The sequence below is a fragment of the Micromys minutus genome (assembly GCF_963924665.1).
Source record: "Micromys minutus genome assembly, chromosome: 19".
NCBI lineage: Eukaryota > Metazoa > Chordata > Mammalia > Rodentia > Muridae > Micromys > Micromys minutus.
In genome coordinates this window covers 11,537,658-11,560,864 of record NC_137954.1, presented here as the reverse complement: position 1 = coordinate 11,560,864, position 23,207 = coordinate 11,537,658, and the positions used below count along the sequence as shown (strand labels likewise).

Genomic DNA, 23,207 nt, shown 5'->3' with positions numbered 1-23,207 from the left:
TAAGTATGCATGTGTACAGATCCCTAGCACCAAAAAAGGTTAAAAGTTTTTAAAATTTATATTTGATAGTTTTATTAATGTGTATATATGTCTAAATGCACACATGGAGTCCATAAGGGTCATGATGCATATGTGGGAGCCATTTCTCTATATTGTGGGCATCCTGAGCGTAGGTTCAGTGCCTATATCAATAGCCTATGAGCAAAAAAAATATTTTTCCCTTGGGGTTCAGAGGTTGTGAGTACTTTTTGCTCCTGCAGAGGACCTGGTTTCAGTTCCCAGGACCCACATGATGGATGGTTCATAGCTATCTGTAACTTTAGTTCTAAGGGATCGGATACCCTCTTCTGACTGACTTCCTTGGCCACCAGGCACAAACATACATATACATATATGTAGGTAAGACACACACACACACACACACACACACACACACACACACACGGGGCGGGGGAGAGGGGGTGGTTTTTTCTGGAACTCACTCTGTAGACCAGGCTGACATTGTACTGAGAAGATTCACCTGCCACTGCTTCCTGAGTTCTGGGATTAAAGGCGTGTGTCACCACTGTTTTTTGTTTGTTTTTTTTGTTTTTGGAGACAGGGTCTCTAGAGCCCTAGCTTGCCTTGAACTCAGAGATCTGCCTGCCTCTGCTCCTCAACCCCTACCCCTGCCTTCCATTAAGAGTAATATTAACTTTGTTGACACAGTTAAATGATGATTGACAGATTCTTTTGTGTATTAGGGTTCTCTAGATGAATGGAGTTGTTAAGAAATACAGATGTAAAGGAGATTGTTATAGTGTTTTACAGGCTGTGGTCTGGCTATTCCAACAATGGCTGTCTAAGGTCCAAAAATCTAGTAATTGTTCAGTCCATAAGGCTGGATATCTCAGCTTGTTTTGAGTATTCTGAACAAGTGGGCTCTAATGCTAGTGAAGGAATAAACTTGACAGGGAGCATGTGCAAGCAGTCAAAGAACAAAAGTTTCCTCCTTCTATGTCTTTTATATGAGGTACCACCAGAAGGTGTGGCACATATTAAAGGTAGATCTTTCTACCTCCAGTGATCCAGATTAAGCTAAGCTGGGCATAGTGCGGACATAGTGCGATCTCTGAATTTGAGGCCAGTGTAGGTCTATATAGCAAGTTCTAGGACAGTTTGGCTTACATAGAGAAATGCTGTCTCAAAAAATAAACAAGGGCTGGAGAGATGGCTCAGCAGTTAAGAGCACTGACTGCTTTCCAGAGGACACAGGTTTTGTTCTAATCACCTGTGTGGAGCCTTATAATCTCTAGTTCCAAGGGCTACAACACTTCCTTCTGGCCTCCACTCGGTGCACAGGTGTACATACAAGCAAAACATTCATACACATAAAAGGAAAAGGAAAAAAACTAAAAGCAAAACAAAAATCAAAACCAAACCAAGATCCAGATTAAAGACTTAAAATGACTATTTCAGAAGACTAAAATCTCACAGGTGTTGCTGGCTGATTGGGTTTTAGTAAATTCCAGATGTCAAGTTGACAACCAAGAACAGCCACCACAGTACCCTTTCCATTTGGATTAACCAGTGACCTGGGAAGTGTTGATGTTAATATGCAGCTGAAGCCAGGCACAAGATAAGGCAAGGGCTGTGATGGGGCAGTGAAAAAGATAGGTGGGGATAGAGTTTTGGAAAGACAGAGAAAGCCAAAAGGAAAGAAAAGCCAGGATGGAAGAGGATGGTTCATCTCTGTGTGGCTTTGGATAGCCATAGGTAGCTATGAATGTCTTAATAGGAATGAATTATTATGGGGCGATTTGTCTCATCTAGGTGGGCAGATATTATCAATTGGCTGAGTTTATTGTGGGGATGTTTTGTGGAATGAGAATTTATTGTGATAAGAGTCTGCAGGAAGGTAGCTACTGCTGGGATCGAAAAGCAGCCAGGGAAAGACTGGGATGGAAATCTGGAATTTAGCGAGTTGGGTGGAAAGGTTTCAAGAGCCAGAGAATCTGCGAGTCCCACTAACTGAGATGAAAATACCCTGCAAATGCCATATGGCTCTATGGTGCTGATGATAACGAGGGTTGGTGGGTCTTTGTAAATATTTACTGCAACAGGGAAGATTTCTTGAAAATGTGTAGCTGTCTAGGTGGTGGTGGTGGTACTCACTTTTAATCCCAGTACTCTGGAGGCAAAGATAGGCTAATCTCTTGAGTTGGAGTCCAGGTTGGTCTACAGAATGAGTTTTAGAAAAGGGTTATGTAGAGAAAACCTCAAAATAAACAACAACAACAAAAACAAACCACAGATTAGATGCCAGAAAGAATTGTAGATGACAAAATTCCACTTAGGAATGGATCCTTAGGGCAGCATTTATCTAACTAAAACTATATATTTGGGATCATCATTGTTGTTCTTGTTATTGTTGTTATTATTAAATGAGAGTATCAATTGCATCTAACAATTGTGTTTTTAAAAATGCCATTGAACTTAAATTTTTTTCATCTGCTTTAAAGATTGCTAAAACATTTCTGTACTGTAGAATGAATAAACTGGAGTGTGAAAGTGTTTCAGGAGTAAAATGAATAATTGACTAGACAAAACAATAGAAAAGACCTTGTGCCTGTGCCTTCCTTCCCCTCCCCTCCCTTTTCCTTTTCCTCTCCTTACATTGTCTTTCATCCATTCCCCCTTTTCTCTCCCCCAACCCCCATCTTAGTCAGGCTTTCTATTCTTGCACAAACATCACAATTAAGAATCAAGTTGGGGAGGAAAGGGTTTATTCAGCTTACACTTCTATATTGCTGTTCATCACCAAAGGAATTCAGGACTGGAACTCAATCAGGTCCAGAAGCAGGAGCTGATGCAGAGGCCATAGAGGGATGTTACTTACTAGCTTGCTTCCCTTGGCTTGCTCAGCCTGCTTTCTTACAGAACCCAGGTCTACCAGCCCAGGAATAATGTGGAACCTTGTTCCAGGAGTCCCACACAGGTCTTTGTCTGGGGAAAGGTAGCCTCTGCTACTTTAACGACTAGATCTGGCTGGCGTGTGCAAATTCAGGCTTTGAAACATGAGAACAAAGCTCGGAGTGGGAACTCTGGCCTGGGCTCTTAAGAACAGCACTCTGCTGCTGATTCTGGCAGACTTTGGCGGAACACCACTATCCTGAACCAAGCTGGCTCTGGTACAGGATGCAAGAAACTATGGGAGAGGAAATCTCTTCCCAATAGAAGTGCTATCAGCTCCTTTATAACAAAGGAACTCAGGCGGAGGAATGATTTCTACACACATCTCCCTACTTCCTCGCTCAGCCTTCGGATAAGTACAGTTTTTTAAATGGTTTGGGGTCTGACAACCAGCTTCGTATTGGCTTGGCCTCAGGGCTTGGGAAGAGCTTCTCTACATATTTTGCGGTGGTCCTGCTTTTGCCTAAGGCTTACATGCAGTCACATCTACATGCAGCGGAGGGACTTGGGGCATGGCTGATCTGGCTGGGGTACATGTCATGTTCTCCTACGGAGGCGGGACTTTGGGTGTGGCCAGTGCCTTGTGGGGCCACGCACTGCTTGTGGCAGTGTTAAGATCTTGTACTACTTATGGCAATGTGAGGATTTCTGATATCTCTCAGAATGTGGGGAGCTTCTTCTGTCTTGTTTTTCACTCCTGGGGCTTTCAACAGGTCTCATTTGAGAATCAGGGTTCCAAACACATCCTGTCTGCCCCACAGGATAGTACTACCCACAATGGGCTGTGCCTCCCCCCTTGATCACTAGTTAAGAAAAATGCCTTACAGCTGGATCTTATGGGGGCAATTCTTCAACTGGTGCTCCTTTCTCTGTGATAGCTCCAAGTTGACACAAAATGAGCTAGTACAGTTAACTCCTTGTCAACTAAACACACAAACACATCACTATTAAGCATCAACCCGTACTTTCTTACTCATTCCCAAGATCCAAATTACCTTAAGAGTCCCACAGTCTTTACAAAATCTCCCATATTAAAATTGCAATCCCTTTAAAACATCCAATCTCTTCTAAAATTCAGAGTCTTTTTTCAATTTAAAGTCTCTTAACTGTGGGCTCCACTTTCTTCAAGAGGGAAAAATATCAGGGAACAGTCACAATCAAAAGCAAAATTAGCTTTTTGATTGGCCATTGTGGGTGGAGTTGCATGTTTTTGTGAAGATGCTTACAGGAAAGACCATCACACTCGGCCACTATAGAAAGTGTAAAGGCTAAGATCCAGGATGAGGAAGAAATTCCCCCTGATCAGCAGAGGTTGATCTTTGCTGGTAAGCAGCTAGAAGATGTCTACTTTGACTACAAAAGGAATCCACTCTGTATCTTGTGTTGAGACTTCATGGTGGTGCTAAAAAAAGGAAGTCTTACACTACTCCCAAGGAGAATAAGCATAAGAGGAAAAAGGCTAAATTGGCTGTGATGAAATACTATAAGGTGGATGAAAATGAAAGAATCAGCCGACTTCATCGAGAATGTCCTTCTGATGAATGTGGTGCTGGAGTTTTCATGGGTAGTCACTTTGACAGGCATTACTGTGGCAAGTGTTGCCTGACTTACTGCATTAACAAACCAGAAGACAAGTAGTTGGGTATGTTTTAATAAAAAGGAACTTTAAAAAAAAAAGGCAAAATCAAACTCTAATCGTCCAATATCTGGGATCCACTCATGAACTTCTGGGCTCCTCCAAGGGCTTGGGTCACTTCTCCAGCTCTGCCCTTTGTAGCACACACCTTGTCTTCTAGGCTCCACCTGCCTGTTCTCCACCGCTGCTGTTCTTGGTGGTCATCTCATGGCACTGGCATCTCTAGTCACTGCTGTCTAACACTGTAACAAGGCTTTACCAGTAGCCTCTTCTAGGCTTTCTTCATGGTGCCAAGTCTCAGTTCCCTTACATGACCTCTTCAGTCCTGGGCCATCAATCGCAACTGAGGCTGCACCTTTGCAAATGGCTTTCCATGACCTCTCACAGTGCCGAGCCTTAGCTGTTCTTTATGACCCTTTCATGCCTTCAAACCCGTACCACCTGGGTGACTCTTACACATTACCAAGTCCAGCCACAGCAGGAGGTACAACCTTGGCTATCTCTGGAACACAGCTTCTTGTCCTCTCAGAAAGCACTTCCCAGAAGATTTCACCTCAGTGATACTGGTTTCTTAATCACTACTAATTTCTTAGCTTCAACTGACCAGCATCAATAGTCTCAGTAATGCAAAGGTTTTGCTTTATTAGTTCTGGTATCTTTAATCACAATGGATTCTTCAGCTCCAGCTAACCAAAACCATATAATCTTTACAATCAAAATAGCAACAGCCCTGATAAGAGTCTTTAATCTTCCCTCTGAAATCTCACAAGCCAGGCCTCCATCTTTTGCAGTTCTCAACATTATCTTCCAAGCTTCTACAGAACATTCCATAGGGCTGTTAACATCCAATGGTTCTTCTGCCTCAAAGTTCCAAAGTCCTTCCACAGTCCTACCCAAAACATGGTCAGGTTGCCACAGAAGTATCAATTTGTTTTAGTCAGGGTTTCTATTCCTATACAAACATCACAACCAAGAAGCAAGTTCGGGAGGAAAGGGTTTATTCACCTTACACTGTCTACATGGCTGTTCATCACCAAAGGAAGTCAGGACTGGAACTCAAGCAGGTCAGGAAGCAGGAGCTGATTCAGAAGCCATGGAGGGATGTTACTGACTAGTTTGCTTCCCTTGGCTTGCTCAGCCTGCTTTCTTATAAAACCTAGGTCTACCAGCCCAGTGATGGCACCACCCACAATAGGCTGGGCCCTCCCCCCTTGATCACTAGTTGAAAAAAGCCTTACAGCTGGATCTCATGGAGGCGTTTCCTCAACTGGGGGCTCATTTCACTGATAACTCCAGCTATGTCAAGTTGACACAAAACCAGCCAGTGCGTCCCCTTAACCTTTCCCCTTTTTCCTTTCCCTCTTTCACTTTTCCCTCCCTCTCCTCCCTTTCTCTCCTTCCTCATCTTTTCCATCCCCTATCTCCCCCTTTTATTCCCCTTTCTTTCTTCCCTCTCCCTTTCCCCTTCTCTTTCCTTTCTTCCCCCCTTCCTCCTTCCTTTTCCCCTTCCCCTTTCTTTCCTCACATCCTTCCCTTTCCTCTTCCTCTCTTCTCTCCCCTCCCTGCTCCTCTCACCTCCCTTCTCTCCTCTCCTTTTCCTGCCCTCCTTTCTCCCTCATTTCCTTCCCTTACAGTCTGTGCCAGGACAATCTCATGGGCTTTACATGCTATGCAAGTCCTATTTTTCTGTTTGCCTGTATTTGTTTTTGTTGTTGTTCCTCTTAAGTTTTGAGACAGTGTTTTCTATGTAGCCTGCACTGCCCTGGAACTCACAGTGTGAACAGGGTGCCTCAAACTCACAGAAATCTGCCTGTCTGCTTCAGCCTTTTAAGTACTGGGGTTAAGCCACACACCACCATGCCTGGCTTTCTCCAGTTTTTTGAGACAATCTCATGTAGCCAAGGCTGGTTTGGAACTAATTGAAGATGCCTTTGAACTTATCCTCTTACTTCAACTGCCCAGGTGTTAGCATAGTAGAACAAGATATTAATTATAGATGATATTTCTTTTTGTACCTTAAAATAGTGACCACATAATTGCAGCCAGTATAAAAACAATGCTTTTATAGTCTAGTATTAACATATTTTTTTTTCTTCTAGCTGGGAATGGAGGAAGAAGATGTGATTGAAGTTTATCAGGAACAAACGGGGGGCCACTCGACGGTTTAGATAATTCTTTTTATTTTTTATTTTTTCCTTTTCCCTCAATCCTTTTTTATTTTTAAAACTAGTTCTTTTGTAATGTGGTGTTTGAAATGAGAATTGAACACTGGCACTCCATCTCTTAGAACAGCTGGTCATCTGAATTCTAGTGTTCAATATTCATTATTGGTTGTTTTTGTTGTGCTGATTTTTGGTGATCAGACCTCAGCTCCCTTAATATTGCCCTTCTTTTAAGAAATTTCATGTGTGCGCAGTGAGGCCACCCTTTCCAGGACTGTGCATTTTCAGGTTTGTGATGATAAAAAGATCGACCAGTGGGAGCTTTCCTATGACCTTTCAGTTGGCCCTGAAGTTCCAGCATGTGGTTGCTTCACTCCTGGACTGTGATTTTCAGTGGCAGATGGAAATTTTTCAGAGAACTGAAATGTGGAAAATGACCTTTCCTCAGCTTGAAGCTACTTTTAAAATCTGAGGGTCTGGACCAAAAGAAGAACATCATGTTTGTAGTCAAGATGACAGATACAGTGAGAGTAACAGCCAACTCCGAAGGTGGCTTCACTGAAGAGAAAGAAAGTGTCTTGAGCAAGACAGTATTGTCAGAAGATCCCAGGAAAGTTCTAATTTTCATCAGCAGTTAATAATAGAGTTACTCATACAGAAATGTACGCAACAGACACTGCTCCTTTTGATTCTGTTTGTACTTTTTGGCCTAGGACATGGGTTTTCAAGGGACATCGTCTGTACCAGCTTCATTAAAATAAACAATATTTGTAAAAACCGTACTAAAAGCTCCTTTTATTTTAGCCATGTAGAGAGAGAAAAGTGAAAATGCCCCAGATAGGATTTTCTTGCATTAGTATTTAACTCACTGTTTTATATCTTTAGATTGTGCTATGCCTGGTCTTGGTCTGTTTCCAGCCAGTTACTGATCCCAAGACGAAATGTTTTCCCTTGCCAAAGCCTGTTTCACCAAGCTCTGCCTCTCCAGAGTCCAGAAATGGCTCTCTCCACCCTGTGACTGGCTACTGCCGAACCTGCTCAGCACTCCCAAATTTCTGCAGCTAGCTGGGGAGCACTCTCGAAAACACATTCTGCTGAGGTTACTTTTCCCTGGAGTTCAGTTGAATTGCTACAAGAAGGAAGACAACAGATAATCTTAATTTAGAATTAACAGATAACACAGTCGCTGGGTGCAGAACCTTGGCATCTTAAATTTATCAACTAATCTATTTTAGAAATGTTACGGTGGTGGATCTGCCACCTCAACTAACAGCTTCCAGCCTCCTAGATCATGTCGCCTTGTTCCCGCAGTCCAAAAGCAAAGTCCCCTCCTGCCTTCTTCCAATCTCGGACCCATAAGTCCTGCCTCCTCACCCAGTGATTGGTGTCTTGTATTCTAATCAATTAGGGGGAAAGAACATAGGATATCATTACTGGTTTTATTTATTTTTCTCTTAGAGTACTTTTTAAGTCCCAGTGACTCACAGAATTTAGTATATATATGTACACATCCAGTTTTCTGGTGTCCAAAATATAGTGCCATCTGACTACTTCAAGTAAAACCTATTGCATGCACATTTTATAAACTGTTAAAGCTTCTATCTTAAGAGGCTAGGACTCTATCTCCTTTAAGACCAGTCTTCCTATGAGCCAGGAGTTAGAGCCTAAGGGGTGAGGGACTCTTTGGGGAGGCTCTCGCCATTCTGAGTTCAATAGGACTATGCCATTCTCTAATAAGCCAGGAAGCTTACATACCCTTCTCAGGTAACTTGCTCAAAAGGCAGATGGCCTTGAGAAACACATTTGATTCTAGCTTTAAAGTTTTTCATATTGTACAAGTTGGAGTTTTTTAAGACTGTCACCTGGCATTTATCATTATAATTTTAAATATTAACTGGTAGGTTCAATTGTAGAAAAATTTTGAGTTGTATCATTTGTCAAGATCAAATAACAGAACTGATTCGTTATTTGCGCTATCCAGAGTTCATGAGTATTAGTTAAGCATTATAATTTTGTTTGCGTGAAGTCTCAGCATTTAGTGGTAGTGGAGTTAAGTTGTAGAAATAACTTTCTGTGTGTGGAGGTGGGGTGCTTCTAAAGTAATTTCACTTGACTGTTGGCCTAAAATATGCTCAATCAATATATTAATGCTGTTAAAATAGACACTTGGAAGTAAACTTTAATAGATGATATTTGGGAAGGACCTTAAGTAATATTTAGTAGCCATTCTATGTGGTGTATGAGTGCAACATCCTAGATTTGCAAAAGAAGGAAGAAAATGAGCAGTGGCAGTTTCCTTGCATGTGGATTCTCGAGTGTGTATTGATTGTCTGGCTAAGTGTTATTGACTGCAAATAGGTTGGCAAGCAGAAAACGGGGTGATATTTAAGTTCACAGGTCTTATCTATAGTATTTGGCTATTTTATTTCTATTTTACATGAAACAAGAAGTTACTCAATTCCTGCAGTATAGAATGGAAAATTTAAATGCCTGGATTTAAAATCACTCTGGGAAGACTTGAGTGTGTTTAGGAAGATTTGAGGTGGGAATTCCTAACTTGGGTGTGGGCCCTGTCATTCTATGGGGTCCAGGACTGAGTGAAAAGGATAAAGTGAGACAGGGATCAGCATTCATCTTTTACCTGACTACTGATACAGTGTGACCAGCTACTTTATAGATGTGTATGTATGTATGTTTCGGTGAAGTAATAAGACTTAAGTGTGGATTAAAAGTTGGGAAAAATAAACAGCGTGGTGGTGCACATCTTTAGTCCCAACCCTTGGGTGTCAAAGGCCAGACTGTTCTACAAAGAGAGTTTAAGGAAAGACAGGGCTGTTACACAGAGAAACCCTGTCTCAACAAACCAAAAACAAAACAAACCATAAACAGCAACCAAAAACTGCTTAATTTAACATCCTTTTTTATTTCTAACAGTCTACTAATGATCATCCTGTGATGCTTTGTTAAAAGATGATTATTAGACATAAGAATTGTTAAATGACTTGAGAATTCTGATAGGATGATTACAGATTTATGAGTAGGTTCTTCAAGGCACAGTTGGGAATAAAATCTCATTTGTTCTCAAGGGTCATAAAAATGATGGAATTTCTGAGGTGATGAAATAGTTCTATTTCTTTGCAGATGGAGTCCCAGCAACTAAATATGTCCATTGAGCACTTAACTATGGCTAGTATGATGGAACAATGTTTTAGCTTTAACAGCTACACACTAGCAGTGGCTCCCTTACTCAGACATGCTGCTCTAGATCTGCACTGTGAGGTCTGAGAGAATTTCTTCAGAAGAACAGCTCATTTGGGTTACTTGAACTTGATTCAAGTGATTCTGAACATGCCTTTGAAGTCTGTGTTAGACTTTCAGGATGAAGTTGTGGTTTTACCTTATACAGGAATATGATTAACTTCTCTTACTCAGAGTTATTGCATGACAATTTTTATTTACCATCAACTCTTGAACACACTGAAACACAGAGAATATCCTAAGACTTAGTATCTCCAACTGAACTATGTAACAGTAGTTTGAGACACCATTTTGAAATTATGTAGTCCTAAAGAAAACAAAATGACTTAAGTAAGTGAAAAGTTAATTGGATCAGTATGTGGAGTGCACAGATGCTGGGAATAGAGGTTTCAGGGTAAAGAAAGTCCTAGTATGGCTGAGATGAAATGGAACTAACAGAGCTCGGGCTGGAGCTTCTGCTGCCTTCTTGTTGTTTGGTTTGGCTTTTGTGAGACAGGGTTTCTCTGCGTAGACCTGGCTGTCGTAGAACAGGCTGGCCTCGATCTCAGAGACCCACCTGCCTCTGCCTCCTGAGTGCTGGCATTAAAGGCATGTGCCACTGCCACCACTCAGGGCTGGAGCTTTATTACAGAAGTATAGCTTTTTTTCTGTCACCACTTCTCAACTTACTTTTTGTCTTCTAGTCTTACGGCTTGGGGCTTTGTGGGGACTGGAAATACGAGTAGACCCATGGTCTGGAAATGTTCTGTGTCCACTGTAGCCCACTGGCTTCTTTAAAGAGTTCTTGATGAAAATGAAGGTGTTTCTCTAAAGCAGCCTTTTGCCTAAGGAGACAACCCCACCCCAAATTAAAAAATGATTAAGTATCCAGAATTGTAAGTTGGTAGTTTAAAATTTGGGTTGGGTGATTATTGAATTTAGGCTGTTGGTTGTGGGTTTTAGTGGATGGTCATTTGGGGGCATCATGAGAGTCCTATTAGAAAAGTAAAAAGGAAGACATAATTTTCAGTTCTTAAACTTGTGTTGCTGGAAGAGACTTGCTTGCTTTATTTTTTTTTTTTTTTTTAAGTTTTGTTTGTTTTGTGATAAAACAGTCTAAACCTGGCTGTCCTGGAACTTGTTATTTAGACCAGTTGGCCTGGGAACTCATGGAGATCCATCTGTCTCTGTCTCTGCCTCTGCTTCCTAAGTGCTGGGATTAAAGTAGATTGCTTCAGAGTTGAGGAAACAGCAGTTAACATACAGGGACAGGTGTCATAGATGCAGATGAAGGAAAGTCAGTTGGTACTGATTTCTAGTCCTTGTGGAGTGAGACCACCCACTGTTCCTTTAGTTACTTGGTTTCCTTTTCTCAGCTACCTGGACTAGTTTTATATAATCACTTCAGTACCTCCATGACGACTGTCAGTTTTTCTTGGAAAGTTGGGGTTCTAGTGGCTTGCTTTTTGTCTCACTACTACTGTCAGGGCACGTGCTGTCTGAACTGTTAAAGCCTAATTAGGATTCTTCCAATGGTCTATTTTGTAATTCCTGTAACAGCTGAAGAAAGTTCAAGGAATGAACAACTCAAGCTTAATGAAAAGTCTCTTAAAGAATATTATAGTTTAATTAGTAGAAAATTATAACTCAAGGGGAGAAGTGTTTATGTTTTATGTGGGAAACATGATTTTGCAGGCTGTCCCTCTATCTTTCAAGAGGTTTTATCTTTCTGTCAGTTTTGAGAAAGAATCTTACTGTGGCTCTCCCAGTAGTCTTCCAAGTAAAGAGCCTTTCTGTTTCTGCCTCCCAAGTGCTGGGATTATAGGCCTGTACCACCACACCCAGCTACCTTCCAGTGTTTATGATTGGAACAGATTAAGAAAATGCTTTTGTCCCCAGGTAAGTTAACTTTGTATAGTTTGTCCTAATAAGAACTCACTAGGTGTGGTTTCTGCCTGCCTCCCTGACTTCTTCACCCAAGGAACCCTTGTTCACTCTCATTCCAGCAAGGCTGAGCTTCATATCCATCAGTGTTGAGTCTCACTGCTTTTCTGATACTGTTCACTTACTGTTGTTCCCTGAAATACTTACCTCCGTTCTTGTGTGGTTAACTCTTGTGTTATTAAACTCTCACCCTTTATGACATTCCCTTTATGACATAGCCTTGCTCTGGGCTACCAATCTAAAATAAGCTTCCTGTCACAATGTAAAGTGGTTCTGCATAGCATTTTGTTGCTAGGTTAAAAAGGAAAAGTTTCTTTTTCAGTACCTCTTCATTCAGAACCTGAGAATGTAGCTACCCACTTCTAAATTCCTAGAGTCTATAATTTGCATAATCGGTCTTGGTGTTGGCCATAACTCATTTATTCAACCTGATAGAGATCTTTCTTTCACTGGGGAGTTAAACTCAGCATATAATGCAGAGTCTACCACCCTGCTGTACACTAGACCTGGTATTTGTTTTTTGTTGTTTGTTTTGATTTGGGATTCACTTTTATCTGTAAACCAAAAGATCAAGATACATGATCTCTAAATTTCCGTTAAGCTTCAATACAAATTCCATAAACTAAGACAGAACCCTGCACTGTTGTACCTGAAGAATGGCTGTGTTGTAATCATTCTAGCCATGTAGGGGTTGAGAGAACGGCTTGCTTAAAGGCAGTGGTCAGCATTGGCATTGGACCTTCAAGTCTCAGAACAACCCCTGAAGCAGTTGTCCCCCTGTCCAAGTACCTGATTTGCTCCTGGGCTAGTTTTGTGGCTTCTTCCAGAGCTAGCTTTGATGCTTCCTCTTCCTGTTTCCTTCTTTCCTCAGCCTCCTGCCTAGCTTTCTCTTCTGCTTCTTTCTGCTGCTGGTACTCCAGCCGTTCTTCCTCAGCCATTCCCATCAGGCGTTTCTGTTCATCTGCTAACTGCATCTCCAGTTCCTTCTGCCTTTGCTTCTCTGACTCTGCAGAATAGAAAGAGCTGGGCTTGGCCAGGGCATCACTAGAGCAGCTGATATTTCTGGTCTACCCTTTTAATCTGCTAGATCCTCTGTGGCTTTACTAATCCAAGTCCCCTGTCAAAGCACCAATGTACATTTAAAATCTTAGGGAAGATTTTTCCGGGGTCATGAGTTCACGGGATAGTGTGCTGTTGTGTAGGGAGGAGTATCAGGTCAGCGTCTAGAGTGCTTACTTAACTAGATTCTCTAGAGGAAATACCAGGAATGGACACAGCATCATCTGCTGAACCATCTACCCTTATCCTGAAAAGTATGCGGGAAGATTATCTGATCCACACCTGAAGCTATGTCTGAGGCTCTCAGATATTTGTGATTGTCTGTACGTGCAAGAGGAAGGAGCAGGTAGAGAAGTTTGAGCTGACAAGGGCAACTATTGAAGCAGGAGTCCTACCCTGTAAGTTTTTCCACATGAGTCTTCCATTCATATTCCATCCCTTTATTTCAACCCACTGTGTCCAGATGTAATCATTATTCTGGAATGAAACTTAGCTTACACATGGAGTGCTTTGTGTACTAAGCCCTGGGATAGGAATAAAATTGCTTGAACTGGGTTTAAATTATTTTTGGTCCAAGGGATGGGAGATACAAAAAGCTCAGGAATTCTCTCACCAGCCTTCTCTGCCTCTTCTTGCTGCTTTTTTCTCTGCGTCTCTTGCAGTTTCCTGCGGAGCTCCTCTTGCTGCTGTCGGGCTCTCTCCCGGGCTGCCTGCAACTGGAGCCTCCGTTTTCTCTCTGCTTCCTCCTGCTGCTGCTGTTCTTCCTCCAGCCTCTGCTTTCTTAGGCTGAGAACACAGGATGTGTCAGAGGAATGGCAGAAAACTGGTCAAACCAACTGCCTATTAACTTTAGAGCCTTCAGGCCCCAGGAAGTGCCCCTTCAGAGAACAGATTCTTTACAGTGTGGATTGAACTGCAAAGAGGCAAGGATGGGTCTAGGAAAAGAAACCTAGAAGTTTCAGCTTAGCACTGCTGCCCAGGATTTAAAAGCCTTAAATTCTCTGCACTTTCTTTATCTATTCTTTTAAAAAAACATTTCCTAAAGTGTGGATTTTGAAATTCTTGCCTTGTGGGGTTGTAGAGATAAAGTTAGAGTGAAGGTCAGTGAAAGGACAAGTTCAGTGCAGACAGTGGGAGGAGCTTGGTAGACTGGGCCGAACCTTAAAGCCTTTCCAGGAATTCCCCCTAAGCATCTATTTTGAGTAACCCACATGATCAAGACAGCATCTTAATCTTATCTCTGGTCCAGGCTGTTCCCGTGATTTGGTGTCAGGTCGTGAGCCTAGCTCTGAGCTGTGCCCCTGGGGAAGGGTTGCCCTGCCTTGAATCTCTGGGCTGCTGGCCCACCGGATCTCCTCAGTGCGTCTTTGCTGCTCCAGCTCCAGCTCTTTCTTCATCTTCTCTGCTTTCTCCAGCTGTTCCTGATGGAGCCGAGTCAGCCTCTCCTGTTCCCTTCTCCTCCGCTCCACCTCCAGCCACCTCATCTGTGCCCTCTCTATTCGAAGTCTGTCCTGAGAAGCCTTCTCCTGCTGCTTCTTATCCTGGAGGGCCTAAGAGACCAGAATGATATCAGTGTAAGGGGCAGACCTGGATGCAGGCTGGATCGGGTTTTTTCTTTTCTCTTTTAAAGATTTATTCATTTATTATATATAAGTACACTGTAGCTGTCTCCAGACACACCAGAAGAGGGCATCAAATCTCATTACAGATGGTTGTGAGCCACCATGTGGTTGCTGGGATTGAACTCAGGACCTCTGGAAGAGCAGTCAGTGCTCTTAACCACAGAGCCATCTCTCCAGCCCTGATCCGTCTTTTTCTAATCGGAGATGGAATCCTAAAGCTGACTCCGCATCACCACCTCAATGGCATAAACTGCTTCTGTCTGCCTGGCTATGGGGTTGGACTGACCTAAAATCAAGAGTACAGCTTTTCTGGTACAGTCTTCCTTGTGGGCTGTGCCCACCACACACTGGGATAACAAATGTGCCAACGCAATGTCCAGTGTATCAGAAGTTCTGGCCTTTACAACTTGAGCAGCATTTCAGAACTGCCCAAGGATCTTTAAAATATGCCAGAGCTCCACTTGGTGCAACAAATAAAAATCTCTGGGTGGAAGGGGAGGAGCTGCTCCTGGAGTTTTAAAAACTCCTAATTTAAAGCTGGGGCTGGAGGGTAGGGTCCCGATGAGAGACTGTTTTAACTAGTCTGGCAAGAGAAGTCAGACTCAGCTGACCTACCTACCATCCAGTGAAAAGTTTTCATTTTTCAGCTTATACAGTGTATCTTCTCTTTCTCTGCAGTGCAACTCCCTTACTCAGTCACATTTCAAGGTGGGGAGCACAGGTAAACAGCACCTCCATAGAACTCCGTCTTAACTGGAGTCCAAACTCCAGTTCTGCCGAGTTCGAGTTCTACAGACTCAGTATGCTATGTGGACTGACAACAAATCTAACAAATTTTAATGATCTAGAAAATTCTGCTCACAGACCAAAATCATCATCCATGACGCAGAACAGAATTCTGTTCTATGGTTAGCTGAGAAAGTCTAAGGATACCAAGGGGAAAAGGAGTCTGAAACTTTTGGAGGGGAAATGTGCTATTAAATAAATAAGCAATTATTTAAAATAGTGACAAGAATTTTGAACTTGGAATCAACAAACCTGAGGTGAAATCTTGACTCAACCACTGAATGGCTGTGCAGCATCTAGCAATTGGCACGTACGTAACTTGTAGCTTTGGTCTCTAGGTCTGCAAACTGAGGCTGATCACACTTGGTTCATAAATGCAGATGTGAAGGTGAATGAGGCGCAGTAGTGTTTACTGTGTGTACTTATAGAGGCTGCGTGCTCTAGAGTACAAAAGCTGTAAAGTGCAGTTGTGTGTCCTGAAGATTCCAACAGCAGAAGAAACAAGGGCTGAGAGATGATGTATCTGGATGTCATTCTTTTTGACTAACTACTGAGAATCCCAAGATTAATTTTCCTCATTCAAATTTTCTATTCAAACTTGCGCCTTAGAATCAAGGCCACCGGAACAAAGCAACTCATAGAAAGCACCCTGTGAGAGCTGTCAGTGAACTGTTTGGTCCCGCTGTGTACCATACCCTTTGTGATATGACAGGCCAAGGTGAGGATATGGCCTGTGTGTCTACTGTTCTCTGTCCTAGTGAGACCTGTACCTCACACAGATGGCTGCCATACCTTCCTCCTATTCTTTAGAGTTGGACACATTCCCTAGCAATTTGGGGCATAACAAAAATGCTTCACCTGCTTCAGAGAGCTGAAGCCTCTTTCCTTGTGTCTTTGATCTGGTCTCGCTTCTAACTACGGTCAGAAGGTACCAAAGTAGAACATGTAAGATCACCACATGATAGGGCTGTTTCAGAAACTACAGACTATGTAGGGACATTTTTGCCAAGTGAGGGTAGAACTGGTAAGAAAACCTGTCCACACCTTGGAAGGATCTCCATGGCTTCTCTCCTCTTCAGATTCCATGTCACTAGTGACATCTATGGCCTGGGTGGGTGATAATCTTCCATCTATAGCAACCTGACTATCCAGAGCATCGAGTTCAAGAGAAAGCCACTCAGCGGCAGAGTGTGAGTGGCGTCGCCCAGCGGCAGAGTGTGAGCGGAGGAGCCCTCGATGTGAGCTGACACCTGCTTCCTTGGAGTTGGTAACATCTGCCAGCTCCGCGTTCCTTTCTTTACGCGCCCTTTTCATTTTCGTTCCCAGCTTCTTTTCTTTTGGAGTTAGCTCTGATTTCTTTTTATTTTTTGAATGCTTTGGCTTTCCTGGGAGAAACAATTGCGACAGAGGTGGTGGCTGAGTAGAAGTATGACCTCTACTAATTCTGTTGAGTAACTTTTTCTGAGACAGGGTCTCTTTATCTAGCTCAGGGTGGCCAGAGTGGCCTCGAACAGAGATCCTTATACCTCTGCCTCTCAAGTGCTGGCATCAGAGGGGTGTGCCAGCACGCCCAGCTCTTTAATAACGTTTAAGATTAAGCATACAGTAGGATACGTTGGTGTGCATATTCCTGAATCCCCCTCACTGTCCCCCCCCCCCCAGATTATGGGTGAATAGAATTGCAATGTAATAATGATTTACGAAAAGCGTCGCAACAATATATTTAGATCAATAAAGATTCAACCACTCGGGGCTGAAGAGATGGCTCAGCGGTTAAGAGCACCAGCTACTCTTCCAGAGAACCTGGGTTCAATTCCCAGCACTCGCATGGCAGCTCATAACTGTGTGTAACTCATGGTCCAGGGGATCTGACTCCCTCGCCAAGATATACAGGCAGTCATCAATGTACATAAATAAAAATAAATTAAAAAAAGATTCAACCACTCAGCAGAGTCTCTTACTACTGCAAAGGTTGCCTATCTGGCTGGGGATACAGCTAAGTGACAGAACATGTGCTTAGTAAGTAGGGCCTTAGGTTCAATCCCAGCCCCAGAAGCAAAGAAAGGTCCCATCTCACCCTGACCTACAAATCCCAGCCCCAGAAGCAAAGAAAGGTCCCATCTCACCCTGACCAGGGGAGAGTTTCAGCATACTGGAAAGTCCTGCCCTGAGGTCACAGCTTAATTCTCTGAGGGTCAAGGGCACTTGTTCTTCTTTTTCTAAAGATTTATTTATTTATTATCTATAAGTACACTGGAGCTGTCCTCAGACACACCAGAAGAGGGCATCAGATCTCATACCAGATGTTTGTGAGCCACCATGTGGTTGCTGGGAATTGAACTTAGGACCTCTGGAAGAGCAGTCAATGATCTTAACCACTGAGCTATCTTTCCAGTCCAGGCACTTGTTTTCCTTATTCCTGCCAATGCTAAGGGCTAGACAAATGTAGATTCAGCAAGAGTTTAAAAAGCAAACTTTAAAACCAGATCGACCCCAGAGATGTATCTAGTGCTGCCCTTGAATTAACGTGACTTGTTTAAAGGGTCTTTGAACCTTGGGAGCAACAAAGGGTAGGTGTGAGTTTTTAGGCTAACAGGACTTCCGAAGTATCTTTGTGAGGTGCAGAAGGACTGGGAGGTGTCAGAAGCATTCCGATTCCCTTTCTGAATGCTCACAATACCTGAGCATCTTCTTTCTGAGATGTTTGGGACAAGAAGCATTTCAGATTGGGGATAATATCTGATTTTAGAATACTTATACATATATGAAATGTGTATAATATAAAGCCCTGGGGACAGTATTCAAGTCTAAGTATGCAATTTGTCAATGCTTCAGACACACTTTTGTCGCTCACAGGCTGTCCCTCACAGGCATACTTTCTTACCTCCACCAGCCTCTGCTTGTTCCAGGCTCCTTCCTTCCCTCTCTTTCTTGGGAGCTTTGGCCTGGTGTGCCTTGGTTCTTTTCTTCCTCTTAGCTTTGTCAACCAAATCCCTTCCCTAAAGGAAGAAGTTTAGGAAGAGGACTATAATACACATAGGAATAGTTTCAGAGGAGAAAAAGAGTAGAAAAATAAAGAAAAGGCCTTTGTGGCCTTCTCTTTTGATGTTAAGTCATGGTCTGCAGAGCTTGAAGCAAAGGAAGTTGTTTTCATGTTTGTGAGACAGTGCAGCACTGACAGAAATCACAGCCAGCTTTACTAGACCCTAAATCATGTGCTAACTTTGAGACAAGCCCAGGCAGGCAGCAAGAGCCATGCCAGCCTTCACCTCTCTCTGTGGGATGGGAACAACATGGAGGTCCTCCCTAAAAAAGATGGCAGAATGGGGTCATGGTTACCCACTTGCAGTTTTGTTTGGCATTGGGGCCCCTGTCCTTCAGGAAGATGCAGCCCTGGTGCAAGGTGCAGGGCCTGGTGAGCAGACCATGGCTGGACCTCAACCCTCACTGCCCCTCGAGTCAGGTGCTCTTATCCATTAAGCCAACCTGCACACATCTACATGGAGCCGGATTCTTCATTCTCACACTCACATGGTTGATGGCAACTAGAGTCTTCTGGTTGAACAATTTTGGCCTCCTTTTCTTTTGTCTTGGAAGAGGAGATGTAGTCTCAGAACCCAACTTCTTTGGGATTGTAGGCTCGTGTTTTAGACGTTCTCTGTGCTGGTGGTGCACATCGTAATCTCTGTCCCTTTGAAGAGAGCAAGCCAGCAGATGAGTTGAATGGAGAAAGCCAAGTGGGAGCAAAGAGGGCAGGTGAACAATCTCCCACAAGCAGTTGTGATGGGCTATTGGGATATTTGACATACGCAGGTAACTTGCTCCTGCATAAGCCTTAAAACATAGACAGCAAAATAGTTTGCTTCTTTTCACTGTATGTTTACACTTTTGAGAGCTTGTCTGGAGGTTTTAGCGGGGAAATTCAAGTGTGACTCCTGGATAGCCTTGACCAAAGAAAAACAGACTCTCCTCTATTGGGGGAAAGTTGTTTTCAGTAGTGGGTCTGGCAGCTTGGGGAGGGTTACACATGGAACAGTGAAGGAGGAAGGGAACACCCACTTAGCCAGTCAGATCAACTGAATCAACCCTGAATATCAGTTAGTGGGCAATGTGTCAAAATCAGATCACACTCACATTCTATGCCTTTAATTAACAACAGAGCCACACAACTGAAATGTCTTCCATCAAAGGCTTGGCTGGAAAAGGAGAGGTGGCCTTTCAGAAAGATGAGCTTGAAAATATGCAGTGTCCCAGTCATTCCCTTGGCATCCCCGAGTTTCATTCTTAATGGGATTCAGCTACTACAAGGTCGTGTGTGCCCTGTCTTGTGTGCCCCAGTTGTCATTGCTATCACTGACCTATGCCTGTGGGTGGCAGTCATACTGTGTGCCTGCTGGGTGCTTGGCCCAGTCTCTTTCTTTTTAGTTAAATCAATGTATTTACTGCAGTTTGCTATCACAGGGCTTTACTGTGGAGACTTACAAAAATATTTGTTGAATGAGGTAGACAGAATTTCCTGTAAATACATGAGTCTTTAAATCACTCAGTGCCACTCTATAAAAGCTCACAGAAGTCTGGACTAGGATTTGGTGCTAGGAAACCTGTTTTCCCTAAGGAATAAGCAGGCTGCAAATGAACACCGTGGACCCGACTGCACTGCTGCTTTTCTCTGTTTCATTTGGGAATCTGTGTTAAATCTGAATTTTAGTCACAATAACTGTGATGAAATTTGTGGAGTGTTTTATCCTTTTTATTGTCCTCTTGATTAAAAAAAGAATTCTGTTTGATTCTTTTATTGGTTTTGGCTAGGGGAAGAAGAGTTATAACAAGCTGTTTAAAAGATGTTGAGGGAAAAGGGATAGAAAATTAACCAAAAACTGACACCAACTCTTTAGTAGCTACCTTGACCATCACAGCCCCCTCCTCCTTTCACTCCTGTTTCTGTGCAAACCCTTTTGCTCTAAGAGTCTTTATACCGCTGCTCTCAAGTCAACCCTGGCTCTTGGAATCCACAATATGGTCTAGTTCCAGCTGGTAGCAAAGAAGTCTACAGCAAAGGGCACAACCAAAGGTGACTGAGGACAAAAGACTGTGCCAGGCTGCTTGGGATGTTGGCCAATGAGCCCATGGTAAGCACATAAGGAGGGTGTTCCCATGTTGGCAGGGGTGAGAAGTCACAGTGGTGTCTGGCCAACTTTAGTCTACCCAGAGTTAATGAACTCTGAAGGGAGGAATCAGGGCAAGTTGATTGTCCAAAGCCTCCCAGAGTCTCAGTAAACCTCAGGTGCATGGTCACACAAAAAAGCTGCTTCTAGATGGTTAAAATTTACCCCCCACCCCAAGATGGGGAATGTGCTCACTTACCAATGTGCAATCTACCCAGGGGCCTCTTTTCTTTAAACTCAACGATCAGCATGTTATCTCATGAAACTAAACCAAAGCCAAAGAAACACAAACCAGAAAGCACATTAATGAAACAAAAGTCCAAGTCACTACAAGTTGCACACTTACATGTTTTTTAAGGTGTCAGCTTCAGAGGGCTGGTTGTACTCAGCCAGAGAAGTACTGAAGGGGTCAAGGGTCATGTTCCTTGGTTCTGGGTCTATGAAAACAGAGACTCCATCAGCAAATGATCCAGGCAGTTTTCCCAGAAGGAAATCAGGCAAGGGGAAATGTCTACACTAAGCTGTGAGCAATACAGATGAGAGTGACAAATCTGTGTGGGGACCCTTGCTGGCTTGTGGCAAGTGACATTAAACTTACTACAATATCCTTTAGGACAGTGATAGGACCATATGTGTCTGACCCAGAAAACTATTTTAGCCTTTAATCAGGACTCTCACCTGGGTATTTATCAGATGGAAACAATCCAAAAGAACAAGTCAACTTTTAGAAAAACTTATTTATTTGTTGGCAATGAAAAATTAGAGACAGTTTAACAGACTTTGAAGTGACTTCCTTATACATGACTGTGGTACTTAACATCATAGGTAAGGGCTATCATAGGAACAGAGGGAGAACTTCTCTCTCTGTGTTCAAACCTTGGTACCACTCATAGGAAAGAATAGAAAAAAGGAAGTAAGTTATGGCTAAAATGATAAACACTGAAAGTATGGAAAGTATTTATGGTATAACAACAATAAAACAGACTATAGAAAAACGCTGGGTCTCATTAAACTCTAGAGGAGGCAGAGGGATTGCTTCACACTCCTGGCCAGCCAGAGGTACCCTTCAGAGCCTGTCTCAAAAATCAAACAACAATCACAGAAATCTAGATGGCTAAGGATTGGAAGAGAAAATAGACAAGAGAATATTACTTTAGAATAGAAGGTTTAAGTATGTTTAAATTGTTCTTTTAAAAGCCCAGTGTGGTTATAACACTAAAAGCAAATGGTTTTAAACAATCTCATCCTTATAGGGGAGGCTTATGCACCACCACACTGCCAACCTTCTAATACCATGGCCAAGCATCCTCCAGTTGATCATGTTCCCCGCTGTAACGGGGATCCCCTTAGCCATTCTCACACATTCAGGTGACACTCTCTCTCTCTCTCTCTCTCTCTCTCTTTTTTCCTGATCCAAACATGCTGCTTTATTCAAACCGGGTCAAACTGGTCAATGGGAACCTGAGCCCTACTGAGGGGCCTCCAGCAAGGCCTTGCCTGCCACCTGTGTGGGGTCCAGGCCACCAGTGACTTCAGCACTGCCCAGGTGGCACTCTTACACATCACCTCCAGGCTTTGGAGTGGGGAGACTGTTAATGTCCAATGGGACTGAGGAATATACCTGAGAGTTTCTTTTGCTTTCTGTGTGTGACATTCTCTGTGGGAATTTCTTCTTTGAACATGGCCTCTCGGGAGTAGGGAAGGAGTCAGGATGGGACATGATACATTCTCACTCAAGTGATGCCCTGCCTTGTACTATTTTAGTAACTTGGGTACAGAGCACAAGATGACCACGAGAGGGAGCAATTGTACTGTTCAGAAGTGGAGGCTTCTGCTGGTGTTACTCCACTGTTAGTGCTCAGAACTGAATTTTAGAATGGCTGTGTGAGGCAGAGAAGGAGGTTTCTTTCCCTTAGTAAGATAACTTGGTATTTAGGCATTGACTTTTGACATCTATTAAAGATCATAACTATGCAGAATGTATAACAAAAACATTGTGTCCTCATTACCCAGGGACTTCCCATTTAATCGTGTGAGATCTGAATTCTCTCCCATACTTGATTCACATTCTCCCAATGAAGAAATGAAGTATTTATTTATGGAAGAAGTAGAGACATGTAGAAGAGCCAGTGGTATTATGCAGCAAGAGAGCAAGCCAGGAAAGCTGAATATGATTTCTAACAACCTGCTCTCACGGCAATTGACCCACTGAGGGAACTACACTGAGCCTCTCACAAGGTGTCCCTGCGATAGAATTGCCTTTGGTTTGGTCTATGTATAGCCCAGGCTTGCCTGGAACTTAGTCTTCCTGTTTCAGCTTTCCAAGTGCAGGATTGAAGGCGTGTGTCAGCACATCTGATGGGACTTTTAAGATTGCTTCAAACTGATAGGTTAATTTATGGATCATTGTCTTTCTTTCCTTCTTCCTTTCTTTTAAAGATATATTCTACACCTATGAGTACACTGTAGCTTCAGACACACCAGAAGAGGGCATCAGATTCCATTACAGATGGTTATGAGCCACCATGTGGTTGCTGGGAATTGAACTCAGGACCTTGGGAAGAACAGTCAGTGCTCTTATCCTCCGAGCCATCTCTCCAGCCCCCCTTCTTCCTTTCTTAAGAAAGAATCTTGCAGCTGGGCT

General features: G+C 43.0%; 2 protein-coding genes and 1 pseudogene across 5 annotated transcripts in view; 2 read left to right on the top strand and 1 right to left on the bottom strand.

Annotated features, from left to right (window-relative positions):
* Positions 1-7,538, top strand: part of SUMO1 (small ubiquitin like modifier 1) — a 29,477-nt gene extending 21,939 nt beyond the window's left edge. Inside the window, exon 5 of the mRNA XM_080933245.1 lies at positions 6,688-7,538. Coding sequence (XP_080789371.1) covers positions 6,688-6,756 — 69 coding nt within the window. The 3' untranslated portion in view covers positions 6,757-7,538. The remainder of the gene's footprint in view (positions 1-6,687) is intronic.
* On the top strand, positions 3,465-4,605 carry LOC308432984 (ubiquitin-ribosomal protein eS31 fusion protein-like; annotated as a pseudogene). Its single transcript has 2 exons — positions 3,465-3,590; positions 4,153-4,605. The product of its transcript is annotated as a ubiquitin-ribosomal protein eS31 fusion protein-like (transcript).
* Positions 5,174-23,207, bottom strand: part of KIAA2012 — a gene marked incomplete at its 5' end in the record, with an annotated part of 86,099 nt that continues 68,065 nt past the window's right edge. Inside the window, 9 exons of one of the 3 annotated variants that reach the window (XM_080933243.1) lie at positions 5,174-5,477; positions 10,678-10,832; positions 12,721-12,937; positions 13,604-13,776; positions 14,338-14,540; positions 16,443-16,783; positions 18,283-18,397; positions 18,930-19,089; positions 20,910-21,000. In XM_080933243.1, coding sequence (XP_080789369.1) covers positions 10,694-10,832; positions 12,721-12,937; positions 13,604-13,776; positions 14,338-14,540; positions 16,443-16,783; positions 18,283-18,397; positions 18,930-19,089; positions 20,910-21,000 — 1,439 coding nt within the window. In that variant the 3' untranslated portion in view covers positions 5,174-5,477; positions 10,678-10,693. Of the gene's footprint in view, positions 5,478-9,775; positions 10,833-12,720; positions 12,938-13,603; positions 13,777-14,337; positions 14,541-16,442; positions 16,784-18,282; positions 18,398-18,929; positions 19,090-20,909; positions 21,001-23,207 lie in introns of those variants that run through there. The other 2 variants (XM_080933242.1, XM_080933244.1) reach the window with 2 other exon arrangements.